The 19,043-nt window shown below is 43.5% G+C and overlaps 2 protein-coding genes across 2 annotated transcripts; one reads left to right on the forward strand and one right to left on the reverse strand.

The window, feature by feature from the left end:
- Positions 1 to 77: 77 nt before the first annotated feature.
- cdk8 (cyclin dependent kinase 8) lies at positions 78 to 11,647 on the reverse strand. Its single transcript, XM_034108293.1, has 13 exons — positions 11,203 to 11,647; positions 8,936 to 9,011; positions 8,498 to 8,608; positions 7,049 to 7,189; positions 6,048 to 6,105; positions 5,830 to 5,961; positions 5,600 to 5,743; positions 4,074 to 4,143; positions 3,879 to 3,951; positions 3,636 to 3,733; positions 3,292 to 3,379; positions 3,022 to 3,180; positions 78 to 1,083 (listed from the first exon to the last, which is right to left on the reverse strand). Exons 1-13 carry the CDS (start codon positions 11,328 to 11,330, stop codon positions 958 to 960), a joined length of 1,404 nt encoding a protein of 467 aa, XP_033964184.1. The 5' UTR covers positions 11,331 to 11,647; the 3' UTR covers positions 78 to 957.
- A 297-nt stretch (positions 11,648 to 11,944) lies between these two features.
- rnf6 (ring finger protein (C3H2C3 type) 6) lies at positions 11,945 to 17,315 on the forward strand. Its single transcript, XM_034108291.2, has 4 exons — positions 11,945 to 12,057; positions 13,065 to 13,220; positions 13,388 to 13,552; positions 13,790 to 17,315. Exons 2-4 carry the CDS (start codon positions 13,079 to 13,081, stop codon positions 15,616 to 15,618), a joined length of 2,136 nt encoding a protein of 711 aa, XP_033964182.1. The 5' UTR covers positions 11,945 to 12,057; positions 13,065 to 13,078; the 3' UTR covers positions 15,619 to 17,315.
- The last annotated feature ends 1,728 nt before the right edge of the window (positions 17,316 to 19,043 follow it).

Consider the following 19,043-nt stretch of genomic DNA (forward strand, 5'->3'; position numbering starts at 1 on the left):
AACAAAAAAAGGATGTCATTGCCGGTGCGAGAGGAAAACAGTTTGCTCGGTTCCTTCTTCCACGCACAAACAAAACATCAATGTTTCCACTTTTATTGTCAGGATACTTGATTCATGTAAAATATTTCAATACAATTCAGTAATGCATGTCCCGTCTGCCATCCTCCATGCGACTGGTTGGTTTTGTCATCATGTAGTACGTCTAGCCCACAGCGTACAGCAGCTGAGCGCTCAGACACACTCGCCGTTAAAAACAAACCCATGAAAACGGATTAAATTAACTACTAAAATATTTTGTTTCTCTTTTTCTCCTGAACAAAAAACATCCGTGTCACAGCTGTGGGGGCTCCACATCCTCCCAGAATGCATCACAGAAGCTCAGTTCAGTCCTCAGCTGAGCCCTCACACACAAAATAAAAGAGATAGACGGGAGGACAGACGGGAGGACAGACGGGAGGACAGTCGAACAGGAAATCTGTCACCGCTGGCAGTCACATAGCAGCTCTCAGTCTCATCGGGAAGAAGGTCAATGGCTGGGGAAGGTGGGGGTGTGGAGACAGGTGAAGAAGAAGAGGGGAGGAGATGACACAGCAGACGAAACGTGCCCCCCCCCAAAAAGAAACCAAGCCATCTTCTCTCGGCTGGTCTGAGTCCACCAAAGTGTCCGCTCTTCCTCCTTGTGTTTCACCCTGCAGGTGTTGCTCTAAAAGTCGTGTTCTAACACCGGGGAAATGTGTGTGTTATCTTGAAGAAGTGCTGACCTAACAGCCTGCTGCAGAGAAAGTGCCATCTGTAGGTTGGGGGGGGTTTGTTGCCTTGGACATCCCCACCACATCCCTCAGTACATTCTTTCAGATGGGCAGGGTGAGGGCTGTGTATGCATATATATGTGTATGATTGTATATGTGTGTGTGTGTGTGTGTGTGTGTGTGTGTGTGTGTGTGCGGGAGGGGTGTCTCAGTAGCGGTGGGTCTGGTGGGAGTACTGCGGCGGCTGCTGGGAGGTCGAGGAGTATCCCATGCTGCTTTGGGGCAGTGATGTGCTTGGTCCAGGGTTCTGGTAGGCAGCGTGTGGATTGGAGCGCTGCAGGGAGGACGAAAACAAGAAGACATTAAAGAACACTCGTAGATTCGGTCTCTTAAGTGTGCACAGGGTTCCTGCACTTTTTCCAAGGTCAAATTCAAGGACAAACTTTTTCATGCCTTTTCCAGCCCCTCACACCTGTGGTCAAATGCAAATGTATATTTTGAATCAGAAACAGGTTTATTGCCAAGTAGGTTTACACAGACGAGGAATTGTCCTTGGTGTATATGGCGCATATATGGCGCATATATAAAACACAGTTAAAGACGTTGTAAGAAAAACAACATAATATAAGAGAAATATAGATATACCCGAAAAATAATACGTAAAGTATAATATGACCTAAATAAATATATATTTTCTAGGGCTGTCAGCCGATTAAAATAGTTAATCGCACATTTCTTATCTGTTCTAAATGTACCTTAGAGGAATATTGTTCAAGTTTTAAATACTCTTATAAACATATGAGTGGACAAATATGCTTTATGCAAATGTTTGTTTATTATCACAAATATTATAATTATAATTATAATATTCTCTCTCTCTCTCTCTCTCTCTCTCTCTCTCTCTCTCTCTCTCTCTCTCTCTCTCTCTCTCTCTCTCTCTCTCTCTCTCTCTCTCTCTCTCTCTCTCTCTCTCTCTCTCTCTCTCTCTCTCTCTCTCTCTCTCTCTCTCTCAAAGCATCACAATACAAAATAATTAACAACATTAACATACATTTCAAATGTTTACATATTATTGATGATATATATACAGTGATATAATTACATTTCAACGTGTGTGTGTGTGTGTGTGTGTGTGTGTGTCATTCACTGTCCCTCAGGTTGTGGCATGTGTATACATATTGGGCAGCAAGGTGTGCCTTGTCTCCTTCTCCTAGGAGTACTCTCAGTCTTGAGAGGTCATCAACCTCCTTGAAACCTGGGATTACAGAGTTCAACTTGTTCCAGTAAACGCTCCTCACTTCGTTGAATGTTTGGCACTTCAGGAGGAAGTGCATCTCTGTCTCGGTCTCACCTGTCGTACAGTGACCACATATTCTGTTCTCTTTTGGTTGCCAGGATCTTTTGAGTCTTCCTGTTTCGATTGCCAGTCTGTGGTCACTGAGCCTGTACTTGGTTAGGATCTGTCTCTGCTTTCTATCTCTGACAGCAGAGAGATATTCTGCCAGCTCGTACTCTCTGTTCAGAGCCAGGTAACATTCTAATCTGCTTTGGCTTCTCGTCTCGTCTTCCCAATGTTGTAAATAGTTGTCTTTACATTGAGTTATAATGCGTTTGACTGCGATTGGTGTTTGGAGAGTAGTGCTGCTGAGACTGGTCAGAGTGGCTCTGAGAGGGGGCAGCTAGCCTCAGCACCAGCTGCCATAGGGGACCTTCTTTTTTCTCTCTCCTCGTCGCGGAGCGATGTAGAGCGCGCGCGAGAGCGAGCTCCGAAGCGCGGCGCTCGCGCTACCGGCTCTAAAACACACTCTCTCTCACACTCTCTCTCTCACCTCTCTCTCACACTCTCTCTCTCTCTCTCTCTCACTCTCTCTCACTCTCTCTCTCTCACTCTCTCTCACTCTCTCTCTCTCTCTCTCTCTCACTCTCACTCATATTTAGCTACCGCTGTTGTTGTCCAGGCTTCTCTCCGGCAAACTTTCAAGCGCAAGCGAGCGACATGAAAATTGTCGGCATCAGCTGTGTGCTTGGCTTGCTGTTTAAAACACCTTTTTATGTATCCATATCTCTCGCTAGAATCTCCCACCATCCAACTAACAACAACAACAACAACAATGTCGTCGTCAAGCCTTTGGGCTCTGAAACTACGGGGCGGACCGAGGACAAATACACATGCGTTAATCGCACGTTAAAATAATTAGTGGCGTTAACATTTGTTTGCGTTAACGCGTTATCAACAGCCCTCGTATTTTCTGTTGACGGAGAAGACCCCTACCTGGTAGTCTGAGTTCATGATGAGGCCACCTGAGGTAGTGGTGGGGGGGACGACTCGCACTTTCTTCAGAGGCGGGCCCTGGGCGTGGCTGTTGTCTTGGTTACCGGTGTGCCCCGCCCCATTTGTGTGGTTGTTCCCCTGTTGCTGCTGCTGGTTTTTCTAGTATACAATGACAAAAGAACATTGGACTGCATGTGTTATTTTTTGACTGTCTTTATTACAATGATTCCATTTTGTATGTTTGGAAGGTAATGAAAGCGCTTTGATTACATTTCTTACTTTCTCTGCTTTGTCCTCCGGCTCCTCCTCCGTCAGGAACTCCCTCTTGGGGTAGGGGATCTGGCAGCCTGCAAACACACTGGAGAAAACCAGGCAGAGAGAATCGTCAAACATTCATTCAAAAGGATCTGAGCCAATTAGCTAAGGGACCAGTGGGGGGGGGGGAGACACCACTCCCCATGGGGCCGTGTGTGAGCCTGTAAAGGTGTGCATGCAAGACTGTGTGGGAAAGAAAGACTGCCAATGTGTGAATTTGTGAATTCACACATGACCCATCCCTCGGGTCATGTGACTCGAGCCAAGGAGTCTGATACAGTGTGTGTGCTGTGTCTCACTCTGAAGTCGGCAGGGGCTCCTCTAAAAAGTAGGGGTCCTGCATGGCCTGCTCGGATGTGATTCTGCGGATGGGGTCCATGGTGAGCAGCTTCTGCAGCTTTAATGAAACAGGAAGCCATTAATAGCGGCGGCATAATGACAAAGCATGCTCCATCGGTCATTGAGACCAAACTTTATTGTATAGTGCATTTTCATTATGCAAATGACATGCAATCGCCCTAACTCAAGGCATTTTCACTCACCAAGTGGAATGCTTTGCTGTCTGGTTTCACTTTATGTTTTTCCATGTACTTTGTAAGGCTGCAGTTTGTGTATCTGGAAAAGAAACACATTTGCCGACTTATTACACGGTTGTCTTTTTGCCAGCAGACATAGCACTTTGCTTTGCTCTAACGCTGTTTCTGATCTCAGTGAAAAGTAGGACAGTGCTCACTCACGTGTTCCTCCTAAAGTCTTTCATCAGCGTGGAGTGTTCTGGCATCTTTTTGATGTCCTCCCAGTCTTTATCTGTCAAATGAAGGAAGGATTACACCATGTCACACCCTCCCTCCCTCCCTCCACCCTTCAATAGCAGATTATTTAGGTTGCCGGGTCTGGATTGCAATCTTTTTAATGCATACGATTTACCCACAACAATCCCCTTGTTACATCAAAAGCATCTTGAGTTTTGTTTTTGACCGACAGGGTAAGACCTGTTTCTGGCATGTTTTTATACAATTTAAAAACAGATTTGAAAGGCTTAATTGTCCAGCAGAATCAAAACAAAAACCACCAGAAAGAGAAGTGAGCAGCAGAGAGGGTAGAAGGAACATATCAGCAGCAGCTTCAGTGAACTGGAAGATATAGGCCCAAAGGTAACGCTGCAGTGTTTCCCACAGATCTGAAATATACTTGGGCGGGTGGTGGCAGCGGGCGGGGGGGGGGGGAGGTGCCCGAAAAAAAGTTTTTAACAACATGCTGGTCCATGAACTGCCAGTGTTTCCCACAGATCTGTTTCCCTCATATCTGAAATAGCAGTAGTGGTGGTAGCGGGGGGGTCGACCTCAAATCGACCTCAAATCCTCTATGGGGGTCAAGGGGCATGCCCCCCCGGTAAGATTTTATTTTTTATTTTGGAGTTAAATGCATCAATCTGGTGCATTTTGAGGGGAAAATAAAGAGACGAGATCTATGGAAACACCTATATTAAACAGAACTGTATACATTTCAATCATCATAAAATCATGGCCATAACCAATAACATACCATTTCCAATATGAAAAAAACACTGAAACTTGTTTATTAATTTATTTTTGGTTCATTTATAGTTGTGAGTGTGTCTGTGCTCCTGAATCAGCCTCTCCTGTCTCCCTCCTCTCCCCCCTGCTCCTCTTTGAGGCAGCAGCAAAGACTAGTTTTCTCTCAACAAGTTTTAAAAGTGTATCTTACCTTTTTTCACCTTAATATGTGTTTACATAAATGGTGACCACACCGTTTGAGACCCACTGAGAACTTAGACTAAGTTAACTATCTAAACACTCAGAGAGTCCTTTACCTCGCCTGCGCTGAGCTTATACCGAGCTTGAATGACACACAGAGACCAATCAAGGGCTTTGATTTATGATCTGTATGACAGTGGCCATGTCGGCAGGCCACATCATGTGGACAGCCAGTCACCCTGTGTGAGGCAGGCCACTTAACAGGCCAGAAGGAGGCGAGATCAGTGCAAGGGATCGAGGGATCATTGTCCACAAGTTAATCGTTCGCAGATGGCGTCGTGGTCATGGACGAAAAAAAAAAAAATTATATAAAAACAAATTATTAAAAAAAACAAAACATAAATGGGTCGCGAAATATACTTGGGCGGCCGTTAATATACCTGGGCGGCCCGCCCAAGTATAGTCTATGTGTGGGAAACCCTGAAGAGGCTCTATTATGCTCAGTTTCAGGTTTTTTCCTAAGTCCGGCAGCAGTTGCCCCTCACCTGCAGGGAAGCCCATGACGTTGAAGATGCGGTCGAGTTGGTCGTGATGGTAGGGGTTACTGGTCTTGATGTCCTCCTGGCGACAGTGGAATATGGGCTCAGACGTCAGCAGCTCTGCAAAGATGCAGCCAATCGCCCAGATATCTGAAGAAAGAGCAATTCAATATAATTGCACTTGTGGCTGTAAGTGTGGGAAGAGGTGCAGATCGATGGTGTTGCACAATCCTCACCGATGGCTTTGGTGTAGTGCCGAGCCCCCAGCAGCAGTTCAGGTGCTCGGTACCAGAAGGTGACCACCACGGGGTCCAGATCGGCTAAAGGCTTCAGCGGTGAATTGAAGAGGCGGGCAAACCCCATGTCCGCTGCACAACACACATTACAGTCAGTAAAGTAGAAGTGAACTCAAATGATACATTCTTTTTAATTAAACAGCAGACATTGTACACACCGATCTTTACTCTGCCCCTCTCTGGCCCTTCTCCCATCACTAAAATGTTAGCTGGTTTCTGTGGAAAAGAGAGATACAACATTGACTTCAACAATGCAGATATTTTGAACATTCACAGAGAAAAAGAGCTCGTGCTTTCACTAATACCATAATTCAAAGATGAGCTTTATAGCTACTGCTAGCATATAGTGTTGATCCTGGTTTGGTTAAGGAGACTGAATGAAAAGCTTCTTCAGACGCTACAGTACTGCATGTGGTGTGTGGTTAGTCCGGCAGTGGCTCAGTCAGGAGGGGCTTGGACTGTGAGCCGTAGGGTCGCCGGTTCAAGTCCCCGACCAGACCTAAATATGGAGTGTGGACTGCTACTTGGAGAGGTCCCAGTTCACCTCCTGCCCTGCTGTGGTGCCCTTGAGCAAGGCACCGGACACCCCCCTGCCCCCCTGACTCCCATTGCTCCCCGGGCGCTGTGTGCTCTGCATGTGACCATGAAAGAGGGGTTTCATCCCTTCCAATTAAAACCCTGTGTTGCTGCCCTCTCGTGGACATAACATGGAGCTACAGGAGAGCAGGCTTACCTCTTCAATCTCACTCTGGTAAAATCTGTTTAAACCTGAGGGAATTTATTCTTGAATACTTATTTTGATGAACAAAATACAGAACCAGTGATAAAGCTAGAAAAGCCAAGCTGGAACATTTTCTTCAGAACACAAATTCTACAAAAATGGAAATAAGTTTCAGTTTTTAAGTAAATAAACGTGAACTGAAACAACGAGAGAAATGAAATGAAAATGCATACTAATCTTGGTTAAATGTGGTCAAATGTCTTCACTAATCAACACACAATAACAAGACGCGTAAAATAAGGCAGTAAGGACCAATAACTCAACACATGGCCGCTTCTCTACCCTGTGACAATCTTCCAGTCTTTCATCAACTGCCGTGTTGTTTTCCCTTCTCCCAAAATAATTTCCCTCCCTCGATGCCCTCCTCAATTCTCTTACGAGGTCTCTGTGGAGGACCCAGTTGGCGTGCAGGTAATGGATGCCGTCCAGGATCTGGTAGAGCAGGGACTTCACCATTCCTCTGGGCAGCTGCAGGGGCTTCTTGTTGGCCTTGGACGCCCTGTGGAACTTAATGATGTGCTGGAGAAAGACAAGATAACAGTCATTCAAGTGGGGGATTTTCCACATTAGCATGGTCCCAAATGTAAGTGTATGCTCCAGGCAAGATGAGGCTGATGTTTGCAGCATGTGTTTCCACTTCTTCGGGGGGGTTCCCCGTTCTGATTCCCCGCCAACACATTCTGCTTGTTGTGTGTTTTAATGAGATTTAGCAATGCATAACGAGAACCCGTTTTAGTGAGCATTTTCTGAGCATTTGTAAAAGACTATGCTTATGTTAAAACAAACAGCAACACATATATAACCCACATACATGGGTAGGAATCTGCAGTATGTCTGTTGGACTAAACCAGGGGTCGGCAACCTTTTTGATATGAAGTGCCATTTAAAAAGAAATTGTGATCAGTGTGCCGTCGCTTGTGAACTATCAACGGGGGGGGGGGGGTGTCAGATGCCGTTTAAACAAATTTAAATAATTGGTTTTAAACGGCATAATAATAATGACGACCGTCCGTTCTGTGATTCTCCAGAACACACAGACGGCCAGTCCGCCCCTGTGTAGCATATAATTTTGATGAGAGATGAGCAGATCGCCACTGGGCTTTCAACTAAAGACACAGCCACGCAAAAACTGCGGCATTTGTACAGCTCCTTATGGGTACTGCAATTTGTGAAGTGCGGGCGCGCTCCGGCAGCACTTCACCCCAGATCGCTTCACCACGGAGGAAAGCAGCAGAAAGTCGCCTGGAGTTAAAGAGAGCGGGGCTGCGTTGCGTGCATGGCTTCCTTCTGTAACGGGGAGACGCGCTCTGGCGGCGGTCTCGTTCAGGATCCGAAAATAAAATGTAAATATTTTGCACACTTATTCCTAGTGTGCCACTGGTTACGGTGGCACGCGTGCCAGGGGTTGCCGACCCCAAGACTAAACTATTAAAGACATTATTACAACGTAATTATATCCAAACTATGCATTCCCGCTCCTGGTGCATATTCAATGACAATATTGCAGGATAGTTTTGGGATGCACAATGATATCAACATGCCATTTGTATAGGCTTTAAAATGATATATCGACAGAACAGAATAAGAGGAAGTGTATATATGCGCACATGAAAAGAACAGTTGAAAAAGCAATGCAAATTCACAAAAGCAAATGTTGTGGTGGAGGTTTTATTTATATTATTGGTTTTGCTTTCATTAATTGTCCGAGGGAGAGTATCGTTCATGTTTATTCAACTTTCAGGAGAGATTTGTGTGTGTGTGTGTGTGTGTGTGTGTGTGTGTGTGTGTGTGTGTGTGTGTGTGTGTGTGTGTGTGTGTGTAACTTACCCAGAGGTCATGTTCGGCGTAGTCAAAGAGCAGCCAGACTTTTCGGTCTGCGTGTGACAGGAACACCTTCTGCAGGGAGATGACGTTGGGATGCTTCAGCTCCCGCAGCAGCTGCAACACACAGATCCACTTAGAGGACACACACTCTCATGGTAGAAAACATGATGTACAAAAAGCCTATTTGCGCTAGATAATGCTTCCAGTGACTAAAAGTGGGGAATGTACTGTGAGTGGACACAATATCACCTGTACAACTTAATGCAAGACGATAACATATTGTCTCTTCGCAAGAATGTCAATGTTCTTCTTCTGTGGTCCGGTTTCACGTTTGTTGTTTACCTGACGAAAGCTACTTTGTGGAGGTTATCAATCAAGCCACCTATGCAGGGCATGAGTGTGCTGAACAGAGACCAAGCAAAGGGACAAAGTAAGCCTTACTGCGATCTCTCTGCAAGCTGACATGGAGATGCCGGTGCCTTCAATCTGCTTGAGGGCGTAGTCCTTATCATCCTTCCTGCAAACCGAAAGAGAGGCAGAGCAACATCAACACCAGACCAGACTGTGGCCCCTGGGAGCCGACTGCACAGAAACATGAAGGGGGGAGGAGAGGCCGAGTTGCATTACCTCCAGATTTGTGTAATCTAGGGCTGCTCGATTATGGCAAAAATCATAATCTCGATTATTTGGGTCAATAATTGATATCACGATTATTAAAAACGATTATCCATTTACTTTGAAAACATCAATTTATTGGAGAAAACTAATTTGAACAGTATGTTTTTAACAGTTGATTACCCTGAACTTTAAGTAGAACTCAACTGAAAAACCAATAAAAAAAAATGTAATAAAAAAACCAAAAAAATAATCGTTTTATTTCGATTACGTTGTTTTCGTAATCGTTGCAAGCCATAATCGTGATTGCGATTAAAATATGATGAATTGAGCAGCGCTAGTGTAATCTAGCTCACATCTGACGCTCAAACAAAACAAGGGGAGAGGAAACAGGCGCTGTATGGCAGCCAGCGAGGGACAAACCGAGCACTGGGACTGGCTCTGAGTGAATCGGTTATAACGCCTCCCTCCTCCTGGCCTATGCTTTGAGCTTCCTCTGGCTCCATCCAAATGCTGCAGCTCAGAGTCTCAGCACAGCAGCCTCCTAAAGCCAAAACTCACATCTTTAAACCCTTTGGGGCTCTTCTGTGTGCTCGAGCTATGGAAATGGGCCGAGTCCAGCTCTGATCCAGACACAGTTAAGACGGTTTATTGGCTTGTTATCTTAAGGTTTAAGGTGCTGATCATGAACCAATGAGAATAGAAAGTTTGAGTGCAGCCAGGGACTTGTGTTGCACATCATTTCCCATCCTTCCCTCTTATCGTAACGTCATCTCTCACAATTTAATAAAAAGGTAAAAAGACACACAATCAACAAAAAGGAATGAATATAGGCGAAGGTTATGGGCACAAAAGGGCCACTTGACAATGTTAAAAAGTGCCTCTACATGCACCCGCTGCATCCTAAATTCACCACATCAACCGCAAATGCTCTGATTTACTATTTTAATATTGCCCATGATTGTGCGAAGGAACAGGTCGAAATAGATGCTTCATAACCATCACTTATTTCTTTACGTCTTATCTCTACTTATGTTGCATTGTTGGAGGAGGCTGGGTCTTAAGATTCAGATTTGCATTGCCATAACTGAAGCTACTGTGCATATGCAAATAAAGCGTTTGAATCTTGAATCACAGAAAAGGGAAGCCACAATCACAATAGTGAAGCATATGCTATACACAACAGGAAGCTTCATAAGCATCCAGACAATAAAGGGTAATTGCATTAAATCGCCCCCTTATTTCTTTAAATGAAAATATAGATATTAAATGCATTTGGATGAATATGGCGGATGGAGAGGGTTCCTTGAGTGTTTCTGCGTACATTTTGTGAGATTTTCCATATTTCATGGTCACAAATATAAGTTTATGCTACAGGGAAGACGAGGCTGATGTTTGTAGCATGTGTTAGCGTGAGAGTTGCAGCTCTGTGGCAGAGAATGATACACCGCCAAGTGAAATGCAGCAAAGCTTTTACCAACAAAGTCTTCTTTGTTTTAATGAGATTTAGCAATGCATAATGAGAACCAGTTTAAGTTTGCTTCTTTACAACTGCGTGATAGTGAATGTGAGTTTAAGTGTAAAGATATTTACTTTGAAAAAGACCATTTATTTGTATTCTGTTATTTCTTGCACTATTTAAGTAGCATTGTTGGAGGACGCTCGGACTTCATTGGTGTGTATATAATATATAAATAAATAAATAATAATATTTAATTGAGTCTTGAATCACTGAAAAGGAAAGCCACAAAAGTGAAGCATATGTTTGTGTTTTTATGCACAAAAGGACTCATTTGCATCCAAAAACTAAAGGGTTATTGCATTAAATGTCCCTTTATTTATTTAAATATTGCATACGAGGAAAATAGTAGTAATTCAATGTTTGTAAAAAAACAACAACAATAAAAACAGTGCACGAAGAAACTGAGTAGGAATGACATAGTGCAAGATTATGATGCAAGACCAATGTACAAGTAAAGGGTTATTGCCATACATATCCCCATATGTCTTTATATATTGCATACGATGAATATAGCAGACATTAATTTTATTTAGGAGAGGGAGGGGGGATAGAGGCCTGCTCTTCCACTCACCCATCTTTTCTCTTTGCCTTGTAAACATGACCGTAGGTGCCTCTTCCCACTTTGCAGCCCTCGTACTCAAACAGGTCCTCGACGCGCTCTCTTTCGCCGGTCAGCTTCACTTTAAAATCATAGTCCATTTTCCCCACAGTTTGTGCAAAAGGGGTATTCTCCTTCTCTTTTTAAAGCGTCGCTTCTGGGAGGCAACTAGGCTACACCAGCGAGCTCGGTTCAGTAGATTTCTCTCGTCCCCAGCCCAGCTTCAGCATGGAGTTTTCTGGTTAAATTGTTCCAACCGGAGGGGATGAACGGTGTTCGGTGAGAATCCAAGTTGGAAAAAACGAGACTGAAATGTTTTCCTTTCTCTTGTTGCTGCGTTTCCCTCTTTCCCTCAGCCGGTATCTGGAGAGACTTCACTCTGTACGGCACTGTCGCAAAACTGTCGTGAAGACAAACCCTGCAAACGCAGCAGAGAAAGAGCTAAAGGTGTTTATCAGAATCACATATTAAAATAGCAAAAGTTAAGAGCCTAAAATAGCAAAATATTAATCAAGAGGCATGCATAACATATTATAGATAAAAACAGAAATTACAGAAATTGCAATTTACAAAAAGTCACTTCCAGGTGAACAAAAAAAGTAACTGTATTTTATATAATACTTATAGTCATTGTTGTTACAATCCGTGTACCCATTTTTTAACAAAACAAGATGAGACATGTTTGGCAGTTGCTGCGTTACATAGGAACCAATCTACACAGGGAGGTTGGGTTTGACGGACGTGTTTAGTGTAGCACCACTGGTCCCATCTTGGTTGAAAGAGAAGGGACAGCAAAGCAAACCGTCCATATTATCGCTGCTTTGTCAGGTAGTAAATTCTTTTTGACATAATTGACATCTCTTCTAAAACAATGCTATGGTTGAGTGTTATGCTCCGTTTACATTGACTTGTTCATTAAACAGTTTGTCACATTTATATCTTAGGAGTTATTCTGCTATCCGCCAACGTTAGATGAGCTAAAATGCTACATTCGTTTAGCATCTAAACCGTTGCGCATTTAAACGTCTGAAATGTGGAAGTGTCTACAAAACTGGCTGTTGTCTTTGCGTAGTTTGTCATGGCCGGACATGGCTGTTTTGATTTCTATTTATGTCATACAGCTGACTACATTCTTTGTCTTCTTTGCCCTGCGTTTACTTGGACGAGACCTCCGTTTAGTTTTATCATGGCCCGCCTTAGCAGAGCAGTGATTGGACGCTGAGCCTGTCCGTCATTAACACTAGGCCTGTGATTGGTGGCTAACCAGGATGACAACGCCAGTTTTGTTGCTTTATTCCCCTGCTTTCAACATGGCCTTCCGTAGCTGCTGTTGTAACTTGGCTAACATTAGCTCTCATGAAGACTACGTTGTTAAATGGATCTTTATCTGCTGTTCCTTACAGTGAATGAAGGAGTATTTGTCCGAATACTACGTTGTTCGTGCTAAACATTAGCAAGATTACTGTAGCCTTCCTCGCTCCCTTGCTGGTGGAGTCTTTCGATAGAAAATGGATGTCGTCCTCGGCTAGAAATTAGTCAGGAGTGAATAATAGAATGGCTAAGTTATTAAAACAACGCCTATCTGCGTTCAATGTTAGCTATAATATTTAGTTAACAAGGTGAAAGATATAGAACTCAGATAAACGTTATATTCTTTATCTATCCAAAAGAGACCCTTTGCCACAACAATATATTATAATGACATAGGAGCATGTCCACTTCCTCAGTGGAATTGCAGAGGCTTAACATGTGAATTCAGCCCTTATTTTATGATGCTATGTGGAATACTATAGTGGACATTCCAGGCCTTACTGACAATCCCTTCTGTCTGCCAGCACTTTTCACGGTGATGGACCCTCCTGGTGGGGGAGATGAACGGCATAGGCAAGCAGAGCGTCTTCGTCGGGAGGAGGCATACTATCACTTCATTAATGACTTGAATGAAGAGGAGTACCGCCTAATGAGAGACAGCAACCTGCTGGGCACACCTGGTGAGGAAGGACACATGTTGTTATGTCATGTTAGATGACATGCTTTTATCAAGCAGATAACAAAGAATACAATATGTGACTGTTTGATATCATAATCTGCTCTCACAATAGGACAGTTATTCTTGGCCCTTTGCTGTTGACAGCCCGCATGTTCATATGTTTCACAGGGGAGGTGACTGCTGAGGAGCTTCGGCACCGTCTTGATGGCGCAAAAGAGCGCATGTCGTCTCAGCCCCTCACTGAGCAGCGTCCGCAGACTGCTGATGCTGGAGAGCAGCAGGGCAGCAGCGGTGACAGAGAGGAGAGAGGGCCTGGAGGGAGACGAGGAGCAGGTAGGGAGGAGGAATTTAGCTTTATCTGATCTTTGTTATCTTGCTTTCCCTATTTTAATCCAATATGACTTGAGTTTTATCAGTATTGATGAACAAAGAAGCCAACAGACATCACATAATAATCTTGCATAATGTTGAAAGATTTGAAATCAATATTTCTGTAAGGGTTTTCCAATACAGGAGAACTGATTTTCGGATTTTTTGTTTACAGTCTTACCCATATGTATTTTTTTACAGGGGGCACAGAGCCTGGAGCAGAAACGTCTAACGGTGACTCATTACTGGAGTGGCTTAACACTTTCAGACGCACTGGTAATGCTACTCGCAGTGGGCAGAGTGGCAACCAGACATGGCGTGCCGTCAGCCGGACCAACCCTAACAGTGGAGAATTCCGATTTAGCCTGGAGATCAACATTAACCATGATCAGCCAGAGCCGGGGGAGCATAATGATGCTACGGACTCTGCAGAGCTGCCAGTGACTGCCCCGAACACAACCTCACCCTCCATACGCACTGCTTCCCACTTTCGCCCTTTATCCACACCTAGGCTAGTCCCGTACAACAACCCCCGCCCTGCCCTCAGTCGGAGGATGCAGACACGCCGTACACGCAGCAGCACTACCACTCTTTCCATGATTCCCTCTTCACTTCCTGCACCAGCTGCCCCCCCAGCGGCTGCTCAGAGGAGAAGTGCCACTTTGCACTCTTTAGCCCCTCCCCCTAGTGTTCCCAACCCTCCTCTTGATCAAACTACACATTTGCAACATCAAGGGGTGAATGCAGAGGTAGAGCAGGCCAGTGATGGTATGTCTGCTTCTATAGACTGTCCCCGTGTGTCACCGCTGGCAGGGTCTCCAGCTGATGGACACGAATCCCGTGGCAGTAGGACTCGTTCACGTGGCCGTGCACGCAGAGCTGCAGCAGGGAGCGGGATTACTCAACGCTTGTCGAGGCGCAGCCGTTCCCCCGTGCATAGAATACCTGTTGCCGGTAACACTCCACCATTAAGCAGTGGAGTCAGTGGCTCCAGCATCCACACTGCTGAGCCAGGCAGTGGCACAAGCTCTGTTTCCGTGGAGACCGTGGCAGAACCTGCAGTTCTATCTGAGCCAGCTGCAGAAACAGGAGAACGTGAAAGTGAATCGCATGCAGCGGGAGCTGGAAGTTCAGCGGTGCGACGTCACCCCACCATCATGTTGGACCTGCAGGTTAGAAGGATCCGACCTGGTGAAAACCGCGATCGGGACAGCATCGCCAGCAGAACACGTTCCCGCGCCAGAGTGGCTGAGAATACCGTCACATTTGAGAGTGACAGTGGTGGATTCAGGCGCACCATCTCCCGCTCCGAGCGAGCGGGGATCCGCACCTATGTGAGCACTATCCGGATTCCTCTGAGGCGCATCAGTGAGACTGGCCTGGGGGAGCCTAACTCCACCGCCCTGCGCTCCATCCTGCGCCAGATCATGACCGGATTTGGGGAGCTGAGTTCCCTAATGGAGACAGAGGCAGATTCTGAAACTGTTGCACCTAGCCATGCAGATGCTAGTGTTACCAATAGTGGCACCGGTCCAGCTACTCGTTTACATACGAATGAGAGCGTAGCTGGCCAGGTTGGTACAGGTGGGGTGGATCAGGAAAGGGTGGGGCAGGTGGGAAGTGAGGAGGAACAGGGTGGGCAGGCCAGGCTGGGAGCAGCGGTAGCGAGCCCCACAGAGGGACGAGCGACCAGCAGAGACACCAACAACCTGGTAGAAAACGGTACTCTACCCATCCTGAGGCTGGCGCACTTCTTCTTGCTCAATGACGAGGAGGACGACGAACATCCTAGGGGCCTGACCAAAGAGCAGATTGACAATCTAGTCACACGCACCTATGGTCAGGCCAACCTGGAGGGGGAGATAGGTAGAGCGTGCAGTGTTTGCATCAATGAGTATGCCCAGGGCAACAAGCTGCGGCGCCTGCCCTGCTCCCATGAGTTTCACATCCACTGCATCGACCGCTGGCTCTCTGAGAACAACACCTGCCCCATCTGCAGGCAGCCCATCCTCGCAGTGCATCATGACTGACCTATTTGCTCACAAACACAACTATCAAGTTCCTGGCTGGCTGAACCGAGCAGACCCAAGTGGGCTTTGCATGTACATAGCGCTTTCATGGTTACTTTTCTTTGAAAATATCTATTGTGTTTGAAGTGGGGAAGGTTGAACCAAAAGTGCAGAAAAAAAGAAACTATAAATGCAGAGAATTAACAAAACTTTATTTTTTTAGACTTTGTTTTCAGCAACTTCCTACTGTTTTAAGTTAATCTTCCTATGACATGTGTTTAACTGGTCTCTGTCACAAAGCTTAAGACGCCTGTGTCAATGGATGGCATTAATGCTTAAGGAGCTCCTGTAGCCGCTGCTGACTAGTTTCACTTTAATGTCTGAAACATGTGACGTCTCTTAGTCACAACTGGTCTCCACAAAACACTTCTAGATTTCATTTATTCCGTATAAGCTGTAAATAACTCGACACTGCTTGTATTTAAGAGTTTTAAAGCAAGCCGCTCCTCACATGCCAACTGTTTAAAATGGAAGCAGAAACCTCTTTTTCTTTAAGTCACCATTTTAAGGCTTCGGCCTCCATTTGAAGGTGACCCTTTACAGCTGGTTAAGAAACGTATGATTTGTTGGGATGTGTATGAGCTATGTATTTCATTTTGAAATAAGTTTTATTCTGTACGTTTAGTAATATCTGTTTAAGCCCGTTCGATACACTTATTCTATATAATTGCAATACAGATTTCATCCATAGAAGTCAGTCACTAAAATGTTGGAGTCAGTAACATTACCAATATGAGCAGCACCGTTTAGATGAAATGCAGAAGGCATGTGATAATCAGGAATTCAGAGATGTGAAATGTAGTAGGAGTTGTGCAATACAGAGAGAAGAGACAGTATTCTTTGTTTTGCTGTTCATTGTTGTTTACATTGTAATGCCTGATTATCATCTACACTTAAAAACAAAGTCTTGTTTACCCTGAAATCAATGTTTCCTCTTGGTTCCTGTTGCTTATTGCATTGAGTACTTGATACATCTATTGAGCAAAAACTCTGACCATGGTATGAAAGGAAGTCGATTTTTATAGTGTTTTGCAAAATCTCAGATCATTTGGGATGAGATAGGCGCTGGAAAATAATTAAACTTTCAAGTAACTGCTTTAGATTTGGCTCAAAAGGAAGTGTTCTGCTGGAGTGCAACGCCTGCATAAGGCAGTGTTAGTAATGTGATTTATTTACAGTCGGTCTTTACATTACACGTGCACATTTTGGCATTAATGTTGCACAGGTGAATTATTTAGCTCAATCTCCTAGTCTTTGTGTTATCACCAGGGTCCTTTTGCACATAAATAACCGTACACAGGAAATGCTACATCACATGTCACTACAACTCTAGGAATGATTCAGCTGTATGTAAGAATGAGAGGTGTGTATGATTTAATTGTGTGTGCATGTACGTTTGTTTGTTCTGAAGGAAAGGGCCAGTGTCGCAGTTAACCCAGATTCTCACTTTACAAACATTAGGTTGGGGCCATCGAAGTGAATAGTTATTCTGTTCCTATTTAATAAGATGGAAATCAACTTTTGAAATATGTATTATGTTACAATGTGATGAGAGTAAACAGTTAAGATTAATATGTTACTATGTAATACAATGAAGACATGGGTTTTCTTCTCTTCTCCTTGACAATGGAATAAAATGCAGCTTTGTTATGCTTGGACATCTGGTTTAAATGAGTATACTGTTTGTGTGCACACGACCCTTATCAACGGCTAACCACTCGAGCTACCAACGAGCTATTTTGATTTATCCATATGGGTCATTCCAGAATTGGAGGACAATTTAGACACCAACATTTTTGAAAAATGAACCTTTTATTTTATTTTTTTATGTATTTACGAAAAACCGATAATAAACCATCAACAAAAGTGATTTGCCCAGCTACGCATCAAATTAATATTTTCCAATGAAGAATTACCCCTGTTACTCTAATTATAGTAACAGGGTTGAAAGTAACCGGGTTGAAAATCAATGCTAATTTGAGTTTTAACCTCAGGAATTATTGCTAGATGTAGCATGTAATGCTACTTTCAAGGCAAGGACTAACTTGGATATCTAATGAAAGAAAGATAACTTTGAAATTAATATGCTTTATTCTGATAATATCAGTAACAAGAGTGCCACACTCTTTTAAGACTGAAAAGATTGTAAAAATATGAAAAATAAAAGAGGACTTCGTTTTGGTCTACCCATGGCACTAGCACATGGCTTGCTGATGTCACTTCCACTGTGTCATCTGATTTACAGTTTTTTCACTTCCTGTGCCAATCTAAAAAGGTTTGGGTAACAGGGTTGAACGCATGTTGAGACACACCTATGCAAAATTACTATTATTTAAAATATGTTTATGATTTAACAAATTGATTTTACCATTACAAGAGACATTTATCAATAGAATAATACCAAAAAAAGTCAATAAAATCCCTATTTTAAATGTTATATTTGACATGCAAGTTGGTCACCAAGAAGCGGGGACAAGAGAAAAATGCCATTTTAGGGGATGTTCGAGAGCTATTTGATAATTTAAATAATATTTTGAAACTACTTTTTCTACAACTTTATAATATACATTTTGTCTCAAGACAAGTATGTTTAACACAACAAGTGCATGTTTTAGCATTTTGGGCATGGATTATTAGATTTTTTATATGGGGGACATGAAATGTCCTCCAATTCTGGAATGACCCCCATTTTGTTTTTACAATTCTGTTATACTATTGAACAAAGGGAAAGTGGATGATACTGTTCACTTAAGTGTAAAAATGTACATTTTGGTGGCTTGAATTGATATTGCCGTTAAACTGTCGACGATGGGGTGAGTGGTAACCTAACGGTTTTACGTTGGCACTCTTGTCCACCATGTTTAAGTAAACTGCAGTAGTTTGATAATTGTTGAATTAAGAAATAATTCATAGCTCATTTTAAAAAGGACAACTTTAATTTCTAAACAAAATGTATCCCTCGTTCAATACTCACTACATTGACAGACGAGTAACGTGCTAACATAGCTAGTTAGCTATTATTAGCTCTAACTAGCTAATAGCTTATAATAGAACACTTAAGTTAACTAACATTAGCTAGATTTTGCAGTGTAGTGTGTCGCTTAGTGTTTTATTTGACTGAGTCAATTAAATTACCTAGGACCTGTTCTCTAACAAAACGTTACAGGTACTACTGTTAAACTGGATTGTGTTAACTGTCATCCCCTTTGTGCTAAAAGATAAATTGAGCAAATAAAATAAATCTCTTTTTCTTAGCCATATTTCCATATCGTCCAAAGCGGTTAATTCCATATACAGGTCAATATGAGAGTATTTCACGATTTATTTTTCATACATTCTCCATTTGTATAGAGTGATAAAATACAATGTAATTGACATCAGTTGTA

Source organism: Pseudochaenichthys georgianus, chromosome 20 (assembly GCF_902827115.2).
Source record: "Pseudochaenichthys georgianus chromosome 20, fPseGeo1.2, whole genome shotgun sequence".
Classification (NCBI taxonomy): Eukaryota; Metazoa; Chordata; class Actinopteri; order Perciformes; family Channichthyidae; genus Pseudochaenichthys; species Pseudochaenichthys georgianus.

Coding starts and splice junctions, on each gene's coding strand:
- cdk8 (XM_034108293.1), bottom strand. CDS start 11,330: ATGGACTATGATTTTAAAGTGAAGCTGACCGGCGAAAGAGAGCGCGTC. Junction 6,106..7,048: donor GGGTCCTCCACAGAGACCTC/GTAAGAGAATTG, acceptor TCTTTTCCACAG/AAACCAGCTAACATTTTAGT. Junction 3,380..3,635: donor GAGCCCCTGCCGACTTCAGA/GTGAGACACAGC, acceptor GGTTTTCTCCAG/TGTGTTTGCAGGCTGCCAGA.
- rnf6 (XM_034108291.2), top strand. CDS start 13,079: ATGGACCCTCCTGGTGGGGGAGATGAACGGCATAGGCAAGCAGAGCGT. Junction 13,221..13,387: donor CAACCTGCTGGGCACACCTG/GTGAGGAAGGAC, acceptor TATGTTTCACAG/GGGAGGTGACTGCTGAGGAG. Junction 13,553..13,789: donor TGGAGGGAGACGAGGAGCAG/GTAGGGAGGAGG, acceptor ATTTTTTTACAG/GGGGCACAGAGCCTGGAGCA.